We start from the raw sequence: 26,354 nt of genomic DNA on the forward strand, positions 1-26,354 counted from the left end.
ACAAAATAATTACAGTAAGAACTAATTGAACAGTAACAGATTCAAAAATCAAATAGTTCCTTACAGATTCTATAGATGTGTATGTTCATCATCCAAAACCAATTAGCATACAGAGAAAGAAAGATGTCAAAAAAATTCAGGAAATAACATTAAAAAAAAAGTAACTTCTCCAAGACATCCAAAGAGTACAAAGAAGAAAATTAATACGTGCCTGCCAAAAATTTACAATGGAATCTGCATAGCAAGAAAACTCTGGTTTGGCAAATCTGCATAAAGGCCAAGTTAGAAGACTGAAAATGAATTGTATACAATGAAACCCATATTTATCTTTAAAGAAAAAGGAAAATACCTCTCAATAGCAATGGACTTCAGTTCATTAATATCAGCAACAGTTGGAACCCATATCTCAGTAAATCGATTTCGTAGGGCAGGGGACAGTTCCTTCTTCCCATAATCCCCACCTGGATTCATTGTTGCAAGAATGAAAAAATTTGGATGTGCTGTTATCTTTTCAAGAACTTCCCCACCTTTCTCAGACAATGTCTACAAAAAGACATTTTAACATGAGAATCTAGCATTTAAAATTTCTGATGAATGTGTTTTTATTATGATTACAACAGAAGTAATTTATTGAAAAATTAGACAAAATAGAGCTGATGGAAGTATAAAAACTAGAGTTGTAGACCAAACAGTTGTCCACATGTACAACTGCAGTGAGCCTCATGATTAGCTTGTATAAAAGTATACATACTGTGGACAAAGTGTCCTCAGAAGTTTTCAAAGATCCCGGCTGATTCTTTCAACATGTTGCCTTAGTTTTGCTCGTACAATAGAATTGCTAATAATTATACTAAATTTACATTTCTAACATCAACAAACCATTTAACATAATATCGAAGATAGTACGCCAGGCTGATTATAAACACCAGTAGAAAGAACCTTGCAGAGAAATCAGTTTAGTCCATTTTCATTGTGAAATTCCCATCAAAAGATTAGGTCAAACGGACATTATGTAATATCCAACAAAAGAAGTGAAATCAAAAGGGAAATTCGTGTGGGTAGACTACTATACAAAACAGATCCCAACCCCATTACTGAAGTAGAATGGTGATTTTGCAATGTGATGTCAAAGGTACATATCAGTATATCACAGCCCAAAAGAAAATTCACCAAAGAAGGGCATCAAGAAGAAACCAATATTTGAGAGGAACATGTAGAGAAAAGCTTCATACAATTGCAAATCTGCAATGTGGAAAAAGTGAAAGTAATACAACAAAATTTATTGAAGCCATAAAGAACAGTGAAACTATGTGGTGTTGAAATTAATATTATCAACAACAGATAAAATGCCTGAGATCAGATATGGTTCAAAGTAAGTGGGTTACAAGTAATCATCAAAATCAAAAAAACTTAGGAACAATATCAATAGCTTAAAAACATATTTTTAAGCATTTGGTACTGAACCAAACTAAAAGTTGTTCTAAGCTAGTTTTCTGAAAGTGCAGAAACAAAAATTTTATTCATATTTCAGCCCAAAAGAAATTATACATAACAAAAGAGCCTAGTAAAGTCAGGACCCACCAATTTCCTTTCTGGTTCCAAAACGCTGTTCAGCCGTTCAAGTACGCTGTCATCAGCCAAAGAAATTTCATCCACAAGAAGCAGATCTCCATACTTCATTGCATGCACAAGGGGTCCATCTTGCCAAGTAAATATGGTCTGCCACTTCTCTTGCAGCTGCATCAGGTCCAGTTTCACTTGCTTAAGTTCAACAACATCTTGTTGAGTGATATCAGAATAGAAGGTTATACCCTTTTCGAATGTATGTAAAATTTCATCTATCTGATCTATAGTACAAGAAGCATTTGAAATGTCGGAAGATAATGCCTGCAGTGCCAAATAACAGGTGGACAAATTCTTGGTGAGAAAAAAAAATCAGTTGTATCATGTGTAAAAACAAAGGGGGGAGGTAAAAGTAAAACATACAGCATCTCCTGCGATGCGAAGGAAAATTTTGGAGGCCTTTGTCTTTGTGACATAGTCTTTGAACTCCATAGCTAATCTCGATCTATCTCGTACAGGAAAGAATCCCTGCAGGATAATTGTTGTGGTCAGCATATAAGAAGCCTGGAATATATCAATAAATTATCGATAAACCTAAAAGAACCATGGAAGTGAGAAAAGTATAATGATCTAACCCCTATAAAGTCAGATGTCTCAGTGTACTGATGGCAATTCAAAGTGTGTAATGTCGCCCCTAGAACAATACTCAAGACCTGGCACACTGTGGTTTTCCCGCCTCCAGTTTCCCCAACAAGGAGGACAGGTTCTCGCAACTTGAAGCAACGTTCAACAAGTAAGAACAGCTTCAACATACTTTTTGTCCAAGTAATACTGCAAATATTAACCAGATTAAGACAAATTCTGGACAAGGAAATAAACTGAAAAGGGCAAAATAAACTAACTAACTTTCCAAAACATTCGCGTACTCTGGGATCCTCAGTAAGCTTGAAGAATGTGTAACTTTGATCTATTTGCTGCATCAAAGATTCCATGCATGAATTAGTGACAGAAGAAATGCAAAAACAATTTATAAAATCAGACATTCAGCATTATATTAAACATATTCCCAATGCACATAAAGTACCTATTCCCTAGGAAGTAGCAATAGTTTCTAAGAGAAAAATTAAACAAATATTTATTGGCTTAACGTAAAAATATCTGAATTAGTAAGGACAACCTACAAGGAAACCAGCTATACAATGTGGACTTTAGTAGGGATATCAATGTCTCCAAATGTATAATATGTTTTGGTACCCTAGTTTTTCCCCAAGAGCAACTATACATGCTAGTGTTGTAACACTATTGTCTCACATCAGGTAGACCCAGATAGACCCAGATAATTGGAGGACGGTGAAAGGCTTAACAGCGGACTCCAATATAAGTATTTCCAACAAAGATGGATGCCTCTTCCGTCCCTCCAGAACCCTTCCCACTTCCCACTTCCTCTGATAGCCCGCATCACCCATCCACCAAACACAACTCAAAAGAATAAAGAATGTCACTAAAAGAAATTCATGTTGCAATATAAAGGCAGCATCCAGTGGCACCATCCACTTCCTCTATCCTAATTGTGACAGGTTTAATTAGTGATACATCTCTATATGAAAACGCAGAATAGCTAAAATGCCTGAACCAAAACTATGGACAAAATGAACAAATAGATGTTTTTAACTCACCAGCTACCTTAAAAGGTTAAGTTGTTAGAGAACAGTATTTTTTTGTGTTTTATATTTTAACACTCCCACTTATTTTTAGACTTCAAATATTTTAATATGCCCCAAAAATAAACTTGACTTAAATGGATGAAGATTTTATATCTTTCAAAAATAGATAGGCCTGATAGGATTTGAACTTTAGGATCTTTGTATTGATATCATGCTAACTTACCAACTACTCTAAAAGTCTAAGCTGTTTAAAAATAATAGTTTTTATATTATTATATTCTAACAGAAGTGATGTGAAGCATCAAAGTTTAACCCTTAGCAATCAGTAAAAAGAAAAGAGATGAGCAGCACATTAAAATGGCTAACAAAAAGGACAAAAAGGAGAAAGAGGTTATACCCATTTGTATAAGTCGTCTAAGTTCAGTTTGACATGCAGGCGGCGTTCCAATGTTTCTTGAACTACACTTTTCTCATCCTCGTCTCTCAACCTTTCAGCAAGAAGAAGATATCCATCTTTTGCCAGATCTTCATATGACTTTCCAAAGATCTTGAAACGATTAGCCCATCGGAACAAATCTCTCGGGGTGATGAACCCATGTTTCCCAGCAAATACTCTACTATTTTGCCTGTGTAACTGCAAATCCTTCATAACTTCAACCATTTTCACAGCATAGCTCAGAGGGATCTTACATCTCTTCTGCAAGATTGTGGTGAGTTCATCTTCTGGGATTTCATGAAAGTGTATCTCCACAAAACGATTGCGAAATGCTCTAGATAGCATCTTGCGGCCACCATATAGCATCGGTGGATTTTGAGTAGCAAAAAGCATAAAATCAGGATGAGCAGGTAATTTCTCCTGAAGTTCAGGCACAAAGAGTTCTCTATTATCATCTAAGAGTCGGTTTAAAGCCTCCAACACATCTGATGGAGCTAGATTTAGCTCGTCCAAAACAATCCAATGTCCTTCCCGAACTGCCTTTACTAGCACACCTTCTTGAAACTTAAGCTTCCCACGAGAATCAGTAATGTAAGAACCAAAATATTCCTGGAGATCAGTGTGCTCATGGTTGTTGATGCGCACAAACTCATGACCAGTAACTGAAGCTAAATAATGAACAAGACTAGTTTTTCCACTAGATGTAGGACCCTGTAGGAGAACCGGATATCTTTTAATATAAACAGCACGTGCAAGGTTGTTGAGATGTTCTTTAACACTTCTAGTAAGTATATAGTTCTCCAAAGAAGCAACTGATTCGGAAATATTTTGACCTTCTGGCCTTTCAGGAAAGTAAGCATCAAAAGGAAGACCAGGAGGCACAATCCCACCCAACAACAATGAGTTTAAAATGTTGTTCATAATATTTGCACTGGGACCATCTAATAAAGTAAGAAAGAACATGCAAAAGCCATCATAGAGGGCCTTTATAAAGTCAAATTTCTTCTCAGCTTTCTTAGTGTATTCCAGCGCACGAGCAAGAGACCTTAAACTAAACTGTGGCTTCTGGTTAGCCCCATCCTGCAAACTCTCCTCAGATTTTCTTTTGGCTGCTTTATAAAATCTAACAATATTATCAGTCGTTTCTTTAGTGCTGTGGAAGTCATCCATATACTGGTTAACAAAAAGATGGAGATCTTTATCATCCAAAACATCATCAACGAAATACTCAGTAAACCTGCTCCTAAAAGAAAATGGAAGTTCCCGCTTTCCAGCATCTGTTGCAGGATTCATACAGGCAAACATCCGAAAACTTGGATGCCGCTCTAGGTAATCTACGTCCCCCCTTTCAGCCAGACAAAGCGTACCATCTTCTCCATCCAGAACAGCACTGATTCTCTGTAGAGTTTCTGGAGGAGCAAGGTTCACCTCATCAAGCAAAATCCACTGGCCAGTTCTTAGAGCAGTTATAAAAGCTCCCTCGACAAATCTAAATGGCATGCCACATGCAGCACCAATTTGGCTGCGAGCAGCTTCAAGCCTCAAAGAAAAAGACTGCCAATCAGAATAAGGTCTCTTTCTCTTTGATCCACATCTAGACTTTTCTTGAGCTTTCTCCACATATTTCCCAAGTGAACCTATTAACTTTTTCCATTCCTTCTTCATTATACATTCTTCACAGTAACGAATTGCAAGTTCATTTTTCTATTTACAAAGCAAAGACATCATATCAGAATTGTTCCTTATGATCCTACAAAGAGAGCACTGAGATTCATGATTACCTTCCTAGAGAAATCTTTACAAAACAATTCCTTGAACTCGTGGTATAGAGGAACGCATATCGAACGTGCATCCACAGGCTTGAATCCTCCCAAAAGATCAGTAACATCACTCTGTTGGCTCAAGTTCTGCAGAATGAGAAAATCAATGTGACATAAGCAATTCCAACAAAGGTTTATCTGAAAGAATTCATAGAGAAACTAAGTACTCTCTCCTATACCATCACAGTCAGTGGCTGTCCAAGCCACATGGCTAGATTCTGAATAAGTGTAGTCTTCCCAGTACCAGTTTCACCAACCAGAAGAACAGGTTCATTGTACTTTACAGAACAAGCAACCCTCTCGAGAGTATTCAAGGCATTCTGGGTACCAACAAAAGGTCTCTTTTGTTTGAGGATCTGCAACATAAGCAAGTTCATATTAAATACAAAGAGCCAACAGCTCAGATATAACAATCATACAAAATTCATGTTCAAAACCTTTGTTTGAATATGTTGCAAAGTGACTCTTCCAACTTGTAATTCTGATGGTCGAGTCTGCACAGCAAGAACCAAGGACAAATCAACTAACAATTATAAGAGAAATTACCAACAAAAAGAAATATGAACCTGAATAATAGGCTTGCTAGTACAGTGCATAGCTTCTGCTTCAGAATGATAACCAAAGGCTCTCGCGATTTCTCCCTTTAGTGTTAATCGTTTATCCAACGAGGAGGAGGAGGCAGCAAAGATATCGACAGCCTAAAGAACAGAATTTTCACTTTTAGGCTTTAAAAGGCCAAGGAACACAAATAAAAAAATAAAAATAGATTAAAAAAAACTCATCAGAGGAAAATGACAAATAATAAATAAACCTCCTGATAAATATTGTGGCAATCCTCAGCAGAAAGTTGCGAACTAGAAAAATTGACACCTAGACCTGCTATTCTTTTGCACCATTTTAGCAGGTCCCTGCAAAAGGGATCGAAAGAACTTAAGAATGTATCATACTATGGGCACTGCTATCAGGAGGACTCAAGAAAGTACATACCTTAATGAGAATCTACTGCTACTGCCAGAAGACAGAGTCCTGTCGATTGGCATTCCTCCTAATTGGTGAGAAACCAAAGAGTTCACTCTTTCAAATGTTTCTGAAACACAAACAGTGTCCATGTTGAATGTGACATGCAGAGAGAGTAGATGTAACATACGAAGAGAACTTACCAATGAGCCTAGAGGATATACATTGTAATCTTGGATGCCGTGTATTAACTATATCTAACATGTCTTCCATGCTTGGATTCCCAACCATCAACTTCCGCCATAGGACACTAAAAGAAATTCTTCCTGTACGAAATATGAAAGTCGTAGTATAAAACTCATTCTCATTGACAGCACATCAGGATTAGGTATATTTTGCTCTCTGGTTTCTAGAAAGCAAACAAAAACGGAAACGAGCATTACACATGAAGTTCAAGAACCTGCTAGTTTACCAGATAAGGAAAATTGTGATAATTATATTACCAAACAGATAAGCCAAATTAAGGTGCCATTTTGAGAATAAAGTAAATTAGCAATCATATCTTATCTTCTTGAAACAGCTCATGTACTATTGTAGCCCTATTATTTCGCAACAACATCCAGCAAAGAAGAGTCAAGCACTCTTTAAGTTTCAACTGATTAGCTTAACTCATATAGTCTTATCGTATTGCCGAAAAGTGATACAACGCAAACCATGTACTTACTAGCTAGCTAGCTGTTCTCTTAGAAGTTGTACTCCTTGACGCACATCAAGAAAGCAAATGAAATAAAGCATGAAAGAGCAAGGTTGCTTCAGATTGGATAGGACATAGTTACTTAAGTCCAGCACTATCATACAAAAGACATTCTATAGGACATCTGATTTCACCCAATCTACTTATGATTGGTCTGATCAGGAGTCTTATGTGTACAATACTTCAACTAACAGCTTAGGATATAAAAGATGACTTTCAAATAAATCAAAGCTACAGAATATACATATGAGAAACTTGGTACCCAAAAAACACAAGAAAGACAGAACATTCTCTACCCTGCAAATATATCATCATAATACACTCTTCAGAATAGAGGTCGTTAATATTTAATAAAAATAAAAACCTATGCATGTATTACATCATAAGCAGAAGAGATGTTAAGCAATACAGCATCCAGTTGTATCATCAGGATAATTTCTATGGGCATAATATTTATAATTCATCAAATAACAGGCCTTCTTTGATAAAACACAGCAGAGTACCATCAGACAAGTGATTATGTTATTTGATAATGTGTACTCCTAAATAGAAAGACAAATACTTCAATACCCATTTAAAATTTACAATCCTAATCTAATTATCTAACAACTATAATGTCCTGTTTCCATACCCAACACTGGTTTTCCGGTATCAGTTCCAACATCAAATTATGTAAAAAAAGAGCAATCAAGAAGATTACATGCGCCTAACTCCCAAGTTCTTCCTTTTAGGTTTTTCCCTCTTAGGCTTTAAAATGATAGATATGATTAGGCCTTAATTATAGGAAATATCATATAATACTAGGAGATAGAGTTTATATTAAATTTGATTCTTTATCTCTATAGGAGATAGTGTTTCTATAAATTCAATTCTCTTATCTCTATTTGTTATCAAATTTTAATTTAAATCAATCTTAAACTAATGAGATATATATGAATGTAATCAAGAAACAATCCGAAAGATAGACTTTAATTAAACTTTCATCAAATTAACTATAAAAAGACATAAATATCCTAATTCTAATATAAAAATTACTCTTATTTAAGGGCATATATGCCTTTCATCTTATAAATTACTATGATAATATAATTCTCAAGAAATTTGTGAAGGGTATACATATAAATATGAAATTTAAGAGGATTAAGAATATATACATAAATAAAGAATTTTTGAGGGTCTATATGCGGAAGAACAAACTAAATAGTCACCAACTTATAAGAGTGAATATATATATATATAATGTATGTAAATAAGATATTTTTAGGAGGGTATACATACAAATATCAACTTCAGATAGGTATATATGCAAATAACAACTTTAAAAGGGTAGACATGCAAATGAGATATTTTTAGAAGGATATACATGCAAATTACTATTTTTTTAAGTTGAATTATAAGTTAGAAATAAGTGATCACATGTTAAACTAGTTATAACCCTTAAAAACTTTTAGTGTTCCCTAAGTATATCAACCTTTAGATCTCTCTTTATCCTAGAAAGATAGATAAATATGAAGGGTAGGGAAAAAGAGCTCAAGTAAAAGACATAAGTATCATACCTTCCAAGGTATGGGATACTTCATGCTTTAGTGTTGTAATTGTAGCAAACAAGCGGAAACTTTCTGCCACTTCTACCGCCTGCATTTGGAAAAAAAAAATCAATACAAAGCAGGCATGTTTTATATGACAGTACTGGATCATATCAATGTACAGACTATTCAAAAACATGGGCATGTCTATATTGTTGCATAAATAGAGTATGATCAGTAGAATTATCTACAGAACAGTATGCAATGACTATCATTTCTAAAGATAACAATAGAATGAGGTAATGTCGTTAGGACAGTATAAAGGGAAATCCAGAAATATGCTCACCTCACCATGACCTGTCACAAAAAAGTTTGAACCTTCCAACAGTGGTAGCAGGGTTGATTGGATGTCACTAGGTGCTTTGTCGATGTTTTCAAAAACAATCCAAAATCCATTCATAACAGCCTGCCACAACAGATTGCAAGAAAATGCACAGTCAATGTTGGTTTCCATATGCATTAGATAAGATAGGGACACAAACCTGTGTAAGTGAACCTGGATGCCACTTGAATTCACCAGGTTGCTCTGTGCAGATATAACTCCCTAACAATGTTCTGCTGTCCATATGTTCGTCCAGATGAATGAACAACACTAAAAGAAAGGAAAATGACTAAGAACCAAACGTATATATGCACAACTATAAGCACATGATTCCTAGCAATTTTCTAACAAAAGAAAAGGGAACTACAGATTGTTTGCAATTATTCATGAATATTTGTCTGATCTATTAATATGATCCGTGGAATGTAAATATCCAGGTGAGTTAGTGGCCTAGTATTATTAGGTGGCTTTTATGATATCCATGATTACTCTATTGGAGTGTCAGCACGGACATGACAGGGTAAAGAAAAGCAAAAGAACACCAAATCTAAGATATAGTTCCGTTACTTAGATCCAAGCCAAGAACTTATAATTTAGTAAAGGAAGAGATAGATCATCACCAAGATGGATAGCATTTGAGAAGGAAAATGTACAAATGTACATAAATGCTCGTCCAGCTTCCATCATGGACCTCTTTCCACATATGAGACCAACCAAATAATGTCCAACACGCTAGTAATTCAGTAGATGAAATACATTGCAATTTAGAACCATATATAGCTTAAAATTTATGAAATAAGAACCAATAGGGCCACTCAGAATGTCAGATAACATCCTCTCCAATGTCATCTGATACAATTCTCAAGACAGCATCCAATAGCATCATATTTGAAATGGATCCTCATGAGAATCTCAAGGCATACCTTGACTTCCACTGAACTCTGCCAGCTTGTTGATTAGTGCAGTCTTTCCAGCACCTACAGGACCATGGAGAAGTACGGGCCACTTCTGGCTCACTGCCATTAGAGCCACCTCAAAACTCTTCCTTAGCGTAGAGGTGAGGACGAAACTAAATAATAAAATATCATTAGTAAGTAGATACCACAAGCAACATAGCCATATGTATTAATTAAAAGAAGCAACATTTACAATCTTAAGTGACAAAAATTATACATACTGCCTAACATCACTCCTGCAACGCCTCCGAGCAAACTCCATGCTAGGCAAATTAGACGAAGAATCAACTATGGAAATGCTTTCTAAAGATTCTAATCTAGGACTAACAGTGGGAGATCCAGCAGGAGAGCTTCCATCATGTTCTGCTTCACTTGCTTGCAGATACCAACCAGCCTTTTCCAATGAAGTATCCATGCAAAATTCCTCCCATCTACAAGCATAAGGGAAAGAAAGAAAGAAAAAAAAGATACTTCATTAAATAAGATGTTTCTCCCATACATAGAATGAATTCCAAATGGGGGAAAAACATTAATAAAAAAATAATAAAGTAACCTTATTAAGCACATAAAACTTTCTTCTGCACCAATACCAAAACTTTCAGTAGCCCTATCACTTATTCTTAAAACAACTGATAATATTTGTACTGTGCACCATCTTATATCCAATGCATCATTCACTGAAGTGGCATCAACAAATCCAAGATCACCAATGTGCTGCACCAGATCAATGAAACAGGACCAGTCCCATAATTCAGAGAACACTTTCGGCTCCATGGTCAGAAAACGGTAGGGTACACGAGTTGCATCAAGTAGCAGACTTGCATCCTGAGACTACAAAAGCAAGTGGAATCATTAAGCACCAGCAGCCTATGTTATCACACAACAAGAAATGCCAAACATGGGACTGGTAAACTATTTTCTATTGAGCATGCAACTAAATTGAAAAACTAATAGGAACGATTTATTCATGTAAGTCAGGAATGGGAAACCAAACAAGTGCTTTAAGAAAATATTAAAAAAAGCAGGAAATCCCTCCAACAAATTGAGTTATATTGAGAAGCTCTTAAATAACTAAAAGAAGATTATCTTGCCACTATTGCCATTTACAAGTGAAAAACTTATGTGAATCACAAAAATGCATTAACAAGGCATAAACAAAAAGTTATGATGCTGCTAGATTTAGCTTATACTTGTTTACAACGATGGTCGTGCCATAGGCACGGACCGTACCGACCACCGGCCGGCACGGACCGTGCCACGGCACTTGTCGGCCGTGCCGTAAGAGAATGAGAGAAAAAGGTAGAGGATACTCACCTTCACTTTCGCAGTCGTCATCGCCGTTGTCGTCGTCGATCGCCCCTCGTCTTCGCTATCGCCTGAACTTTGTTGGTTGCCCTAGCTCTCTCACCCGACGAAGCTCAGGCAATAGTGATGATGAAGGCGAACAGCGATCAGCAACGTGCCGGTTCGCCACCGGCACGGCATCCATGCTTGTTTACGCCACTAGCTATTAACGATATTATGTGGCTTATCTTTGAAGTTAAATTATTAATAGGGTTAATTACATTTTACCCTTCTATACTTATGCCCAAAATTATTTTACCCCTCTGTACTTTAAAAAATCTCAAACCAGCCAATATACTTATGACTAAAGTGAAACCGTTAGTTTTTCCTTTAAAATTAACTGAATGATGTCAAAAAAACAAAATACCCCTAATATGTTTGTTAGAGAAGACATGCATATTTTAATATAATGCAGCAAATTATCAAAATAGTCATAGTACTCAGTTAAATTTAACAAAAAAACTAACAGTCTCACTTTAGTCATAAGTATAGGGACTAATTTAAGACTTTTTAAAATATAGAGGGATAAAGTGATTTTTGGCATAAGTATAGAGAGATAAAATGTATTTAACCCATATTAATAAATGAACGGAACCACAATGCAGCAATTGCATAAAAGTGGTTCTAAATGGCCATTTAGATAGCTATATAAACATATGCTCTCCAAGTGAATAAGACTTGCAGTAACACCCTTAGGAATCTCAATATGACATAAATTCCTCAATAATTTGATGACAGAGTTGTACAAAATCATAAGAAAATTCATATCAGATTTATAGTAGTGTTGGCATTGTTAAGTGGAAACACATCAAGAGAAGTGACAATACTATCTAATTGAGTCACAGTTTACTAATGGGTGCCCACTGGTTCTCTATCAAGCAAAAAAAGACAACATTTTAGGCAAGAAGGATTATGAATTTGTAATGTGGGGTTAATAAATGGGCCCATGTTAGAGGCCTAATGACCACAATAATGAATAAGGACTCAAACCAACAATTCCGCACCACAAACCCTTCTGCTTGATCAATGCAGAAGATGCTAGAATAACCAATGCCAAGGAAATATAGCTAAAAATAAATCACAGAAAAATATTTCCTGGATATGAACACAAAAGGAGTTTGCATGTTTAAGATATGTCAACCAGATTACCTTTGCTGTGATTGGTGAAGCTAACTGCAATGATATAAGGCGTTTAAAAGGTGGCGCGGAGGATTTGAAGTAATTCAAAACACATCTGCAGCAGATAAGATGTTAGCATTTAGCAATTTGAGATATCAGATAAGTATTTATTAATATCTATGTTACATGATCTATTTACTTCGCTTTTGGTATCATATATGAATCATACAAAAGAAAAAAGATCAGGGCACTCTGAGATGAAGTCAGAAGTATTCAGTTTCGAACACACCAGATCAACATGTATATAAGTAAATTGGACGGTGCCAAAATTAGCCAATATTGCCATTACATGTGAAATGGACAGCACCATCTCAACCTTTTCGCTACACCAGTTCATTGAAGGTGCTGTCATTCTACAACAACTTATGCAGTTTCTGTCTTTCTGTCTAATTATACCACTGATATTTTGGCCCCTTACATGCTTATAGCATTTATTTTGCATCTTCATCCTCTTGTATACACCAAAAAACTAAAAGACAAGGTTATACGAGAAGAATAATCCACCTTTTAATTCCAAGGCATTCCCTCATATTGTAGGTTTTCTCTAGTCCATAGCTCTTCCAACAAAACCATCAACAAAGATATCACTACTACCTTAGAAATAGTTCTATTCAACATCTTATTCCATGGAGCAAGCTTGTCGTAGATCTTACCTAGTAATTTATGACTACAAAGGATGTCAACCTTAAGAACTGAACTGTTCTACCAACGCAAAAAAGTAGGAAGTAAGGAATAATATCAAAGAAGTTTTCAAATACGAAGATATGCATGTTACAAACAACAACCCTGCAGATGCCATGGAACACCTTAAACTAAATCTTCAGACCCTGCAAAACCCTTAACAGATGCCATATAACCTTTTTAAAACTCTCTCTCCATTCCAATAGTAATGGAATCAACTTTGCGACGTTTGCGTATAGCTAAGTCCATTAAAACCATGAAGAGCCATTCAGTACATTAAACCACTGCTGATACGTCATCCAATAAACTCTTCTCCTAGCAAGTAGGAAACGATTTGGCTGCTTGATAGAAAGATAACGGTAGGATTTAAGCAAGGTCTTAGTGAGTGGACAAAAAGAAACTTACAACCTGAGCAGTCCGCTTAAATAGAAGCTTCCGCTAATGACAGTTTGCAAGTAACATCACCTCAAACAAGTTTATTTACAATATTCAAGAAGCGCATTTGATTATCTTGCATAACTGGGAACTCAACCCCAATGTAATTATTTAAACTACAATTTAACGAATAAATAAGCATGAGAAGCACAGGCGATTGAAAATTACCGCAACAAGAAAGGAGCCAAGTCTAGCGCCCGGCATAAAGCCAATGAGGTGAGCTCGTGAAGCCTCAAACCTCTCTCTCTTCCAACATAGAAATCCACGACGCGCAGATCGTCTTCCCCGATCTCCTCCCCTCTGGCCTCATCCGACTCCGATTCCAAACTCGAGGCATCTCGTACCTTCGCCACGGCGCTGTCGACGATCCTCTGACAGAGCGGGCGGAAGCATCCCATGATCGGAATCGTGTAGCTCGGGTGGAGGAACGGTTCCGCGATCGCCGCCACTAGCTCCTCCGCCGTCAATTCTCCGCCCTGGCCAATTCGAATATTCTGAGTTAGGTGATCAATAGAGAGGAGAGAGAAGGAGTTCGATCGAATAGGGACACCTTTTGCTCAAGGGCGCGCAGTTGGGGGCGGAGACTTGGGCAGCGAGCGAGGAAACGACGAAGAGCCGCGTCGCAAGAGAAGCTGCCGTCGAGGGACATCTTTGGCGGTTCGAGGAAACCCTAAACACCCTACGAAGACGAAGTGGGAAGACGGTTATAATATATAGTATCAAAAGGGGATAGGCGATGGTCACCTGGTCGGGGGGTTTATATAGTGAAGGGTGGGGTTTAGGGTTTTAGGCGGCAAACGTCGCAACGATGGAGAAGAAGACGACGTTTCTTTTAGCTTTTATAGTAATATGGCATTCGGTGCACACCGTGATGCTATATTTCCTAAATTGAAATTTATTCACAGTTGGGCTCGGTCTTGGGCTTGGTCTTGATCTTGGGCTTGGGCTTGGGCTTGGTCTTGGTCTTGGGCTTGGTCTTGGGCTTGGTCTTGGGCTTGGTCTTGGGCTTGGTCTTGGGCTTGGTCTTGGACTTGGTCTTGGGCTTAGGCTTGGTCTTGGTCTTGGGCTTGGGCTTGGTCTTGGTCTTGGGCCATAGTTGAGCTCGATTTTAACAATGGTCTGGCCCGGACAAAAGTGTTAGCTCCAAATTTGGTCCCAAAATGTTAATTTTTTCATAATCCAGATTAAGAAAAAACGAAGCTTACTCATGTTTGATTGGATTAAAATAAAATAATAATTATTCCGAGATTCGTTAATTATCTTTCCAATCTAAAACAGTGACTCCCATAGGTTGATTTGATGTTTAATAGCTGAGAAGACTTATATTTTTCACTGTTCAATAATTGAGACTTATTGAGGCTAAAGCTCAAACTTTACTGTATTTGACTTAAAATAAACGAAAACGAGCATAGATTTCTCCCACACCGAGCCTGGTGCTGAAAAGAGAAATGACAATTAATATCGGGTCACATGTAATAACAGGAGCTTAATTTCCACTTGCTATTTTCTTATGCTACACACGCTAATTTTCCCCTATTTCCTAATTCCCTGTCCCTTTCAATAATAATTTGAGCGTATCAACCGAGTACTACAAGGGATGCAAGCATAGTAGTGAGAAGAGAGTAACAATTAAAGTGGTAGACAAAATCAAAACAGAGGAGCATTGCAAAGGCGGCAGATCTGCATGGCTTCCGAACACCATACCAAGGCCTCCAAATCCCAACCCTCCTCCATTGCTATTACCATCGCCGCCGCCGCCGATAGTGGTCATACCTGATCCGCCGTAGGTGACCCCGGGGACGGTTCCATCGCCGTTATCCCTGCAATATTATTACATACATATCAAGCATTATTATTAGCCTTATAAGACTTGATGAGAATTTCATTCCAAGGAATAATTTGTAGATAATAGTGGAGTGGGAAAGAATACGACGTGCAGTATCCCCCCAAATAGATATTTTACCAAAGTTCGCGTGACAAAAATAAACAGTATCATGGAATATATATAGTATAAGTATGCTAAGCATGACCTATATTGCCATAATATCTAATCAGCAATGAAGGAGACGTTTAAGGGATATGCATGGACTCGATGCATAGTGATGGAATGGAAAGAGTGCAGTCCCCATCTCAGGCCCACAAAGAAAGCACTGCTAATGATCTAATAATATAGAGATAATATAGCAACGAAGAGAAGTAGTGAGCGAGTTTATCAAAAGGTGCAATTCGCTGATGCCCATGGGCCCCCCATTGGGGGGGCCTTGGACCCCGTATAAACTTGGAAAGGGAGAATAATGACGTTTTGAGGAATTGAATTATTTCAATCTAGAAGGGCTTCCGTCCACCACCTCGGCCACCGCACCGACACTCAAGTAGTTCAAATTAGAGAAAGGTTCCAAGTGTGTTCCAATTTGGTAGGTGTTACGTTATATCAGGAGGCCGTTGGTTATCTCCCCTGTTATTCGGTGCTATGAGATCATTATCATAGCAACAGAGTGGGACAAAAAAAAAAGGTATAAATATTTCGATCTCATAGTGGTGAACTAGGTATCACATTTGGATACACTGTTGTCAACCTATACGACAACCTGCCGAAGGGTCAACAAAAGCCTAGACAAACGGAGTGTAGACTGCTCTAAACTCTAAAGTATGGGCCAAATTTCGAGACTTGTAATTAATTACACTCCTCAGGGGTCCAAAGGTGTAGAAGAAGGCTGCCATGGCTGACACAGTGAGTAGCACGAGACAAACTTAAGCTTCCCACCTTCAAATGTTTATTTACATATTCCTTCATCTTTTACTCCTACAACGCGGCCTTCGAAATCACCGAACCTTAGTGGACGAATACATATTTATTACTTTCCCAAAGGGACCCACCACAGGTCACGTAGATCATTAGAGTGGATTAAAAGGTGGGGGGGTGGAAAAAAATCTAGTTTTGAAACAGAGTATACTAGAAAATAGATAGTTGTGTACCTGGGTCCGCCGAGGACGCCGGCGTTTTGTGTGAGCAGGTCGACGAATGAAGCGGATTTGGGTTCCAAGCTCGAGGCCTTCTCGTACTTGACCTCCAACGCTTCTCCTGAAGGCACGAAGAAGGCTCCGTTTACCATCAAATCTCCCTCTGTTCTCCAATTCCATCCTGCCCACACGCTCTCATCCGTATCCACCCTCTTCGTCACCTACATTTAGTATAGTTAAACCAACTTATTTATTTACTAGAATCCTTTTTAAAAGTTTGCAAGTAAGTCTACTTACTTCTCTGGCATTTGGGTCGGATGGGGCAATGTATCGATTCCCCTGGCTATTAATGGTGGGATTAGCACTCCCACCAATGGCGTACATCTCCCACTGCCTGTAATCGTTGTTAACTATGTGGAAATACCCATGGCGGCACCTCGGCATCCTCTGCACCAACCCTTCTCCGAATCGATTGAACGCGATCGTGACCTGCATCGCCGAGTCGCCCACGTAGTCGTCGTTGTGGCCGAGCAGCATCACCTCGTTGTGGTGCGAGAAGTAGCTGTTGGACACGGTGATCGCCGTCGACCCCATTATGGCGTCGATGAGGCCGTCCGTGCAGTAGGAGAGGGCGCAATGGTCCACCCACACGTCGCGCGCGCCGTAGAGGGAGATGCCGTCGCCGTCCGACTTCGACCGCCAGCCGTATTGGGTCGGGGAAGACGCTACGTTGGCGTTGCCGGCCGGGACGCAGTGGTGCACGTGGATGTTATGGATGATGACGTGGGAGACGGACTGCAACGTGATGCAGGCGCCGCCGGCCACGTGGACGTTGACCCCGCGGCCATCGAGGGTTTTGTAGCTGTTGACGATGAGCTCCTCCGCCAGGTGGATGGCCATGTCAGCGGAGAAGACGATCCAGAGCGGGCCCTCCTGGATGACGGCGTGGCGGAGGGTCCCCGGCTTCGGGTTGACGGCGTCAAGGTCGGAGGAGTCCGTGACGACGTAGATGGGCCCACCTTTGCCACCGAGGGCATTTCGCCCTGGTAAATATCACCATAATTAATAATAAAAAGTTGTGACGGATAATTATATCTGTATTCCAAATTATTACTATTTTTTCACAGAAATTCATCATTTATTTTTATATTTTATAAACCATTTAATTATGTAAACAAATTTGAAATATCCCTTTCATTAGTTATCAATTAGATATTTTTTAAAAGAATAATATATGATTGTTATGCGACCAATTTTATAATCCATATGAGTTTTTTTTAGTTTTTATTTTAAGAAAAAAAGCTAAAGGATAAAATAGTAAAGTCTGAATGGTAAGAGAATTTTTATAGTTTAAAAAATATATTTTTATAAAAAAAAAAGTTCATGCTAGCTTAGTATAATTATTCCTATCATCGATATATAATCTAAATATTACCATAATTAATGTTATAATGTTATCATGATATTATCAATATATTGTGATCATTATGTCAGAATATGGTTAAATATCACCATAATTGATGCTAAAATATTCTACAAATTAAGATATTTACCAAAGCCGATGGCGCAGTCAGCTAGGCGTTGCCGGTCGGACCGCCAGTCGGAGCCGGAGCACATCCAGCAGTCGTCGATGGGGTTACCGGTGAGGCAGGAGGAAGAAGGTTGCGAGTCCTTAGAGCGCAATGCCAAGTCTAATCGCCTGAAACAAATTGAAGTACTTAAAAAGGAGGATGAATTATATATCGAATAGGCTTAAGAACAGAGTTGCGTTATGGTTTACCTTTGGACGTGGCGGACGACGTCGTCGGGGTCCGGGAGGTCGGTGGAGTTGGGAAGTGGGGAAGAGGAGGCGAGGAAGGGGAGAAGGAAGAAGAGGATAAGAATGCAGATGGAATGGAGGAAGGAAGGCATCTCGGTGAGATGGTAGAGAGACGTGAATTTGGGGAAACAGGGGAGGGTGGTTTATTTATAATAACAGAGTAATAATAGGTGATTAACAATAGGATTTTATTTTTATTCTTAAAAATTTGAGATTGGGATTGGGATTGGGATAGGGATATGGAACACTATGGGGAGTGAGGAGAAGACTAAAGATATGGAAGGATTGAGAGGAGGGAAGAACTGGTGTGGTGAGAGAAGGGAGGAGAGAAGAAAGGAGAGAGAAAGAGAAGGATACAATTCCTTTCTTGTTAAATGATCCAATGGGATTGTTTGAGCTAGGAGGGAAAAAAATTATTAAAAAAGAAGGGGGCGAAAATGAAAGAAAGCGGAAAGGTAGTTCATCAAGTTGATGGGCGGCTTGGCATTTTGTTTCTCCCCTGCTCGCTCTCCGATTGGAAAAAATTCTTTTTCATTTAGCAACTTCTTCGTATGATGTTTATTTTGGAAGGATATCTCATAGTTTTATGTCTCGCTATTTGGTCGTATGAAGTAAAGGATATATATACTTTAAGGAGTTCTGGGGAAGTTGCCATGATATTTTTATTTAAAGTTGACACAGAGGCTCTCCTTGATAATGATTTTGTTGTACTTATGAATTCATTTAGCCATCAAGGTCGAGTGGAACTAGTGCTCATTGTTTGCACTCATTATGCACTAGAGCTCACGAGAGCACCTGCATCATAAACTAAGCGTTTAATATTTGAAATAAGCTTCTTACTAATTGCCCTGGGACTTTAAACGGATCAAAACAAGAATGTCTAAGTAGGAGCTTATGGGTTGCTTTAAGAATTCTCTAATCTAGATAAGATATGGGATAAGAAATGCGACATAAAGTATACGAAAGTGAAGTTAATTCCCCTCAAGTTGTTTCAACTAAATAGTGATCTAGATAGCTGCAATCGTTTTTCTTTCTCTTCTCAACTTTTCCCTTTTTAATTAAAGGTAGCTCATCTCTAGCTCAAAAACGAGAGACCTACGTAACGATACACCATTTATTGTTTACATTTCTATTTCTCTTTTGTATACTTTTCTTCTTTTCTTTTGATTTAAAGAAACTTATCTCCGCCGGTAATGAATCGGCGGCGCAACTCTAAGTACTTCTCCTTTTCCTCTCCATCGGTAGACTGGCTTTCCATAGGCTTATGCTTTCCTTGGAGTCCAAAAATGCTAACTGCATCCAATCTTTTTGCATCTCTTTACATGTTGGAGATCTTTATTGGGATCATGGGTTTCCAAATCTTTTCCATGTGGGTGAGTAGGAGTGATGCACATGAAATGGAGGCCATGTCATCTATGGGTTGAAATGGGTGGAAGCTGAGAGGTGTGACTCCGCATCCGACCGACAGTCTCTGTAAGGGAGCAGCAGTTAGGCTTGGAAAGAAGGAAATCCAATTTGGTCAAAAGATTCAAAAGATCACTCAGGAATTCCAGAAGTCAAAATTCCTCCGGAGGTAAGACACGGCTTGTATTGTATTGATCATTTGCCCAGACACCCTTTTGCAAACTTTCAGCAATCAGCATTACTTATACACACGCACATATATATATATATATATATATATATATATATATATATATATATACACATAGTTTGGTCAGCAATAACACATCTGCCAAAAAGCATTGCCACTAAGCAAGTCCATCATGGTTCATCACTGAGCAGACAGTTTAGTAGCAGAAATCCAGAATACTAATTCTGCAGTCATCATTGTTTGTATTACAAAAGGACAATAACAAAACCTAACTTGAAATGAAAACTGTACTGATGATTGCAACTGTTCCGCAGTGCCAAATCTAATGCCTGAGCTTGGCCAGAAATCCATATTCTGTTGGATTGAGTTCCTCAAATAAAAATATAAAAGGTTCAGTGTAAAGTTAAACAGTTGCATCTGTCTGAAAGATGTAGCCGGCAGTAGCAAAGTGGGATTTCACCATAGCAAGAGCTTTTGAGCGATGGGATATCTTGTTCTTCTCTTCCTTTGGCATCTCAGCATAGCTGCATCATGTGGCAACAGATATATGCATAAATAGAACAGAAATATAACAACGTAGTTGACATTAGGCACAACAGAAATCTCACGTTTGTTCGTATCCATCTGGTTGGAAAATGGGATCCCATCCAAAATCAGCAGGGCCCCTTGGAGGTACTATTTTCCCCTATTATACAAACATCTCAGTTTGATAGCCCAAAATAAAAGGAATGAGGAAATTTGAAAGTCAAAAAGATACGTAGATGAGGCAACATTCCAACAATCCAGCAAGTTAGACTTCTTGCAAAATCTTAAGTTTGGCGATATATTTAAGTTGCTTTATCAGGGATGCAAACAAAATTCGCTGGAATTGGGAAATGAATATAATGTAGCAGCAGTGCATTTCCCTCCAATGATAGAGTATCAATGACATGATATTCATATTTTACTAACATCGCTATATCTTTAGTGTCTTACCAGTTACTTACTACTCTTTGATGAGATGTACTTGTGAAGAATCAATAGTATATATGTATATAACAAAGATTAGAAAAGGCAGAAAGATGCATCACAATTCACAAGCATACTTGCCAAAAGAAATCACAAGAATACAGCATCATACCACTGTTTTCCCAATAAATGTCATTGGTTCATCAGCTGGTCCAAGAGCAAGAGAAAATATGCACATAGCATAAGCTGATTTGTCTTCAAAAGCCTTCAGTATGTTGTTCAATCCTGCAGAGACAAGTGATAGAAGATGAAGGAGAAACTATGCAGGGTACAATTTAAACCTCATTTAAGGAGGATAAAGAAATCAAAAGGAAAATGACATATCGCTCAAAACCTTCATGTCCAGTCTTTTCAAGGAACCACTTTCTGAATCCGTCCGCGTGTCCCCAATCAGGCAAATAGGTCACAACAACTGGATTATTAGGAGATTCATACTATAGAACTTAAGAAACATTACAAGAATAAGGCAGAAGTTGTAAAAGAATACTTCCTGAGGCAACAGTCGTAAGAGCATAATTCATGTCGTAAGAGAAAAAAAAAAGAGGACAGAGACAACTTACATGTAAGGACCTGCAGCAGTAAAGGATAACCCATGTCAAATTCCAGTATAGTTAGAAACGTAGAAATAGATTAATTGAGAAAAAGAAAATTAGAGCAAGAACCTGGGAGGCCATTAAGAGCATTAAAACAAAGGCAAGTGTCCTCCACAAGTACAGGTCCATTTACCTTCAAAAAATTGGAACAAATCTTTCAATCATAGCAAAATTCAAACTTTGTTTCGTAATTTTCAAGTTAAAAGTGATTTCTCGCAATAAAGAACCTTGAACGCAGCAAGGCGGGCTTTTTCTTTAGATATGTCTTCTGGCTCCCCCTGCAGCTCCGGCACTGGCCCAATTTTGCAATTTTAATGGTTAGAAACAACAAAAGGATAAGTCAACCTAATGTTCCATGAAGAATGAGGAAAACATGGCGTTCTCTCACTTCTTTCCTATTCCTATTATCGCGCAGTCTACTTCCTTGCAGTGCAGAAGAACTAAAGTCTATCAATTTCAAAAAGTAAGGAGTACTACATCATCTTATCTAAATAGTTTCACAGATTGCGTCGCATATGATATATACTCTACAGGTGCCCAAAACAAAACACAACAAGCACAGACTCCCATTTTCTTTCTTGATGACCAATCCGGGAGCAGTCTCATGAGAACCAAGAGTGTACGTCTCGATTACACTAGTAAGAAGGAGTGGCGAGGGGAAATCGTACAATCGAGTTTGAGGGATTGGAAGGGGATGGATTGCCCGAGGATGGCGCGCACTTCCTCCAGCTTCTTGGCGTTTCCGGTCACGAACGTCACCGGCCGCGGCAGCACCCGCATCGTCGTCTCGCTCGACCCGGATGACATGAGGCGACGAAGACGAAAGGAAACCCCTAAACTCTGACTCACTCCGCCACTCGAACTCTCGATCACGTGATACGCACGAGAGAGTAGCGTCGCCTATTGGGACTAATCGGGCTGGAATTTATTGGGCCTCGAAGAAGTAAAGCCCACTTATGGCCCATTACACTAATGGCATTTATTGTTGAGATTATTTAAAGTATATAACTAAAACGACTATAATAGGATCTCCTCCTGTCCCTCCAATATTAATACTAGAGATCCCAACACCCGACAAATGTCGCTTCATTGTGAACCAATTCTAGGCATAACATGGCTTTCATGAGACTTCTCTGCCGACTATGCACCTTGAGCGAGATGGAGAGAGATGGAAGAGATAAATAATCCCATGTGGGTGTGTCTTAATGACCCATCTATCTATCTCTCCCTCTCTTATCCAATCAAAATATCAAATAGTAAGTAAACCAATGAAAGCAGCGTATCCATGTGTGCGCATGTTACGTGTAACGTGTAGGACTGTCAAAACTATCAAGTTGGCAAACTTGATTCAATCCAAGCTTGATACTATTTTAGCTAAAATTCAAAATTAATTTCAACCCAAGTTTAAACATATCTTGGCTTGATAACATCCCTAGTTACGTGCTGCCACTAGAGCCACGATACATATGAAAAATGCTTGGGAAGTGGAGGCCAAAGATAGAAGCCGCAAATATGGATAGTTAGATAGATAGATAGATAGATAGATAGACAGATAGGGTAACTAGAAGTGCATGTGGATCAATCAATCCAGCCGCAATAAACGCCTTACGCATTAGCACAAAAAAAAAAGAAAAAGAAAAGAAAAGAGAGAGTGCGGTTTACGCAATCCGGCCGTAAGGAACGCTACATGCCATGTGACATGCTAGTTGCTAGTGGTTAGGTCTTCCTTCTGGGCCAAGACTCCTACCGATCTATCTCATTAATGTAAAAACCCGGCTCAAAATTCTTAATCCTACCCGAAATCTAGCCGTGGTCCCGCCAACGATGGGGAGAGTTGGTCGGAGCTAACTAATCTCTTTTACTTACTGGGAAGATGGAACTTGGGTTAGGTGACCGGATATACATCATGACGAAGGAGGCGGTGTTGCAAAACTGCATGCATGAATCTACCAATCTATCGTCCATCCAGACCACAGTTAAAACTTATTTATTAAGCCAAAAAAAAGGGGGCAAAACAATCCCCATGATTACGCCGCAGTTACCCAACTAAACCACCTCATCTCCACTGGGCCCCACTCTTATGCCAATTCCTCACAGTTGAAGAGTCGGTTTAACGTCGGGGGGGCGGTGGACCCCGTCCCACGTGTCAGTCGATTTCGCGGGCTTTAAGTCACTGTAGATGGCGCCTAATTAGAGCATTCATGAGTGGGCTGCGCTCTATAAATTGCGATTTACTCGGAGCTTTTTTCTTACGACTTTCTTCCTCAGCTTCGACTTGATTAAGAGAGGGATTTGCGGCAATGGCGTCTCTGCGGTGGTTCCCATTGCTTGTTCTTGGTCTCTTGGTCGTTCTCGCAGGAACCCTCGGATGGATTGGTGGCGACAACCTCTCATTAACGAGGTAAGTTTAAGTTTAAGCTAATAAAAGAGAGACTCGGAGTTGGAAAGCTCTTTCTCACAGATCGATTCGGGTGTATTCGTAGGGTTGGAAGAGGAGCGAATTCGAGGAGGAGGCTGAGAGATGCGGCGGGCAACGAGAAGTCGTCGCCTACAACAGCGAGGTCAGTGAAGAGATCAAAGTAGTTTTTATCTTAAATGGCTGGGCCGCTACTATTTTAATTTACGCTTCCTTTTTTAACAGAACCGGGGGAGAAGCGGTGATGGGAGCAGTCGACGATCCGGAATTCGTCGTCTCCGAAGTCCACAAGTATGCCGTTTACTTTTTACCCTTATTAAGCAGGAGTAAGTAGTCTTTTTGTCACAAGAAGTTATTATGTGGGGCTTTCGTGGACTTAGTAGGCGACGTCCATTTTCAACTCTCACCTGGATGTGCAGTAGCCTTCAGTTGTATTAGTTATCCTATAGTCATTAAGTATTGCCGCGAACTTTGGTCTAAACATTCCACGTTCTTTTGATCGGTTAGTTGGTTGCTTACTCCAATACTGCAACCACCTTGTCTGTAGTCAAATATCCCCTTCGACCAATAGTCTCACTAATTTATCGCCCTAATGAATTTAATTAATTAATGATTTATTTTTCAGCTCGATTAACAATAGCACTGCACGCCGGGACCTAGGCTATTTGACATGCGGCACGGGCAACCCCGTCGACGACTGCTGGCGCTGCGACCCGGACTGGCAAGTGAACCGCAAGCGCCTCGCCGACTGCGCTATCGGATTCGGGCGCAACGCCATCGGGGGCCGGGACGGCCGCTACTACGTCGTCTCAGATTCGGGCGACGACGACCCCGTCAACCCGAAACCCGGCACCCTCCGCTACGCCGTCATCCAGGAGGAGCCCCTATGGATCACATTCGAGCGCGACATGGTCATCACGCTCAAGCAGGAGCTTATCATGAACAGCTTCAAGACCATCGACGGCCGCGGGGCCAACGTCCACATCGCTAATGGGGCCTGCATCACCGTCCAATTCGTGACCAACATAATCATACATGGAATCCACATCCACGACTGCAAGCCCACAGGGAACGCCATGGTGCGTTCTTCGCCATCTCATTATGGGTGGAGGACCATGGCGGATGGTGACGGGGTTTCCATATTTGGGTCGAGCTACATCTGGGTGGATCACTGCTCGTTGTCGAATTGCGCGGATGGGCTCATAGATGCCATCATGGGCTCCACTGCCATAACCATTTCTAACAACTATTTCACCAAACACAACGAGGTTAGCCTAGCCCATTAATTCCTCCAAATCTTTTTTTTTTATAACTTTTAAACCCAATGGGTATAAGCTTAGAAAGCTTTGGGCCTTTATTTATGCAGGTGATGCTATTAGGCCATAGCGATTCCTACGTACGAGACAAGGCCATGCAAGTGACAATAGCATTTAACCATTTCGGCGAAGGACTCATGCAGAGAATGCCAAGGTACTCTCTCTCCAAAACGGCATGAGCCAAACTCGTATCAACTCCTTTAACATTCAACTTATATGTGACTGCAGATGTAGGCATGGCTACTTCCATGTGGTGAACAATGACTACACGCAGTGGGAAATGTACGCCATTGGTGGCAGCGCAGAACCAACCATTAACAGCCAGGGCAATAGATACCTGGCTCCTACAAACCCCTTTGCAAAGGAGGTAAATGGCCTCAAAATCTCCCTATATATAAGACATCCTTACATCCTTTGATCTCTTAACATCTATAAGTTTTATCTCAAATGGGTAGGTGACAAAGAGGGTTGACACGGATGAGAGCAAGTGGAAGAATTGGAACTGGAGATCAGAAGGAGACCTCCTGCTTAACGGAGCCTTCTTCACCCCATCTGGAGCCGGTGCATCTGCAAGCTATTCCAGGGCTTCTAGCCTCGGGGCCAAGTCTTCTTCCATGGTTGGATCGATCACTTCTGGAGCAGGAGTACTATCTTGCCGCAGTGGTTCTGTTTGCTAGTGATCTGCTTGCAAGAAGAGGCTATATTTGGCAGTGCCATAGATTTTATTTTTATTTTTCCTTCTTTTACTTAAAGAGTAAAGATTGTCCATGTCAAAATTCTCAACCTCCCCCTGTTTCCAATGTAACTGTCGTCTTTGGAGCAGGTGTGAAGTGTTGGCTATTAGTTCTGGGTCCTGTATTGCTTTTTTACTTTGTATCCCTGTTACTCTATGTCCAGCTACATGGGCCCCAGTTAATATATGAATACTTATACTATAGATTGTAATTTGT

General features: G+C 39.5%; 4 protein-coding genes across 10 annotated transcripts in view; 1 reads left to right on the top strand and 3 right to left on the bottom strand.

The window, feature by feature from the left end:
- LOC140798571 (midasin) overlaps positions 1-14,423 on the bottom strand; it is a 45,058-nt gene extending 30,635 nt beyond the window's left edge. For 5 of the 7 annotated variants that reach the window (XM_073152448.1, XM_073152443.1, XM_073152446.1 and 2 more), the window contains exons 1-23: positions 14,248-14,423; positions 13,866-14,173; positions 12,552-12,636; positions 10,612-10,889; positions 10,280-10,489; positions 10,026-10,171; positions 9,263-9,372; positions 9,067-9,186; positions 8,751-8,829; positions 6,644-6,766; positions 6,471-6,570; positions 6,295-6,391; positions 6,050-6,181; positions 5,921-5,977; positions 5,663-5,839; positions 5,445-5,570; positions 3,625-5,367; positions 2,470-2,537; positions 2,199-2,394; positions 1,987-2,091; positions 1,582-1,887; positions 350-543; positions 212-266 (exon numbers count right to left, since the gene is read on the bottom strand). In XM_073152448.1, the coding sequence (XP_073008549.1) occupies positions 212-266; positions 350-543; positions 1,582-1,887; positions 1,987-2,091; positions 2,199-2,394; positions 2,470-2,537; positions 3,625-5,367; positions 5,445-5,570; positions 5,663-5,839; positions 5,921-5,977; positions 6,050-6,181; positions 6,295-6,391; positions 6,471-6,570; positions 6,644-6,766; positions 8,751-8,829; positions 9,067-9,186; positions 9,263-9,372; positions 10,026-10,171; positions 10,280-10,489; positions 10,612-10,889; positions 12,552-12,636; positions 13,866-14,173; positions 14,248-14,346 (4,914 nt within the window). In that variant the 5' untranslated portion in view covers positions 14,347-14,423. The remainder of the gene's footprint in view (positions 1-211; positions 267-349; positions 544-1,581; positions 1,888-1,986; positions 2,092-2,198; positions 2,395-2,469; positions 2,538-3,624; positions 5,368-5,444; positions 5,571-5,662; positions 5,840-5,920; positions 5,978-6,049; positions 6,182-6,294; positions 6,392-6,470; positions 6,571-6,643; positions 6,767-8,750; positions 8,830-9,066; positions 9,187-9,262; positions 9,373-10,025; positions 10,172-10,279; positions 10,490-10,611; positions 10,890-12,551; positions 12,637-13,865; positions 14,174-14,247) is intronic. The other 2 variants (XM_073152447.1, XM_073152445.1) reach the window with 1 other exon arrangement.
- Positions 14,424-15,170: 747 nt separating this feature from the next.
- LOC140798882 (probable pectate lyase 5) lies at positions 15,171-18,587 on the bottom strand. The gene is made up of 5 exons (XM_073152966.1): positions 18,439-18,587; positions 18,212-18,357; positions 16,956-17,701; positions 16,674-16,879; positions 15,171-15,517 (listed from the first exon to the last, which is right to left on the bottom strand). Exons 1-5 carry the CDS (start codon positions 18,567-18,569, stop codon positions 15,286-15,288), a joined length of 1,461 nt encoding a protein of 486 aa, XP_073009067.1. The 5' UTR covers positions 18,570-18,587; the 3' UTR covers positions 15,171-15,285.
- Positions 18,588-20,189: 1,602 nt separating this feature from the next.
- On the bottom strand, positions 20,190-22,532 carry LOC140798438 (inosine triphosphate pyrophosphatase). Its single transcript, XM_073152264.1, has 8 exons — positions 22,341-22,532; positions 21,900-21,964; positions 21,742-21,805; positions 21,640-21,649; positions 21,414-21,445; positions 21,192-21,304; positions 20,680-20,756; positions 20,190-20,595 (listed from the first exon to the last, which is right to left on the bottom strand). Exons 1-8 carry the CDS (start codon positions 22,477-22,479, stop codon positions 20,475-20,477), a joined length of 621 nt encoding a protein of 206 aa, XP_073008365.1. The 5' UTR covers positions 22,480-22,532; the 3' UTR covers positions 20,190-20,474.
- Positions 22,533-23,910: 1,378 nt separating this feature from the next.
- LOC140798435 (probable pectate lyase 8) lies at positions 23,911-26,341 on the top strand. The gene is made up of 7 exons (XM_073152260.1): positions 23,911-24,073; positions 24,156-24,233; positions 24,314-24,379; positions 24,714-25,356; positions 25,455-25,558; positions 25,633-25,771; positions 25,860-26,341. The coding sequence occupies exons 1-7, from the start codon at positions 23,973-23,975 to the stop codon at positions 26,079-26,081; spliced, it is 1,353 nt and encodes a 450-aa protein (XP_073008361.1). The 5' UTR covers positions 23,911-23,972; the 3' UTR covers positions 26,082-26,341.
- The last annotated feature ends 13 nt before the right edge of the window (positions 26,342-26,354 follow it).

Source organism: Typha latifolia, chromosome 12 (genome assembly GCF_019914945.1).
Source record: "Typha latifolia isolate L0001 chromosome 12, TyphaL0001v2, whole genome shotgun sequence".
Taxonomy (NCBI): Eukaryota; Viridiplantae; Streptophyta; class Magnoliopsida; order Poales; family Typhaceae; genus Typha; species Typha latifolia.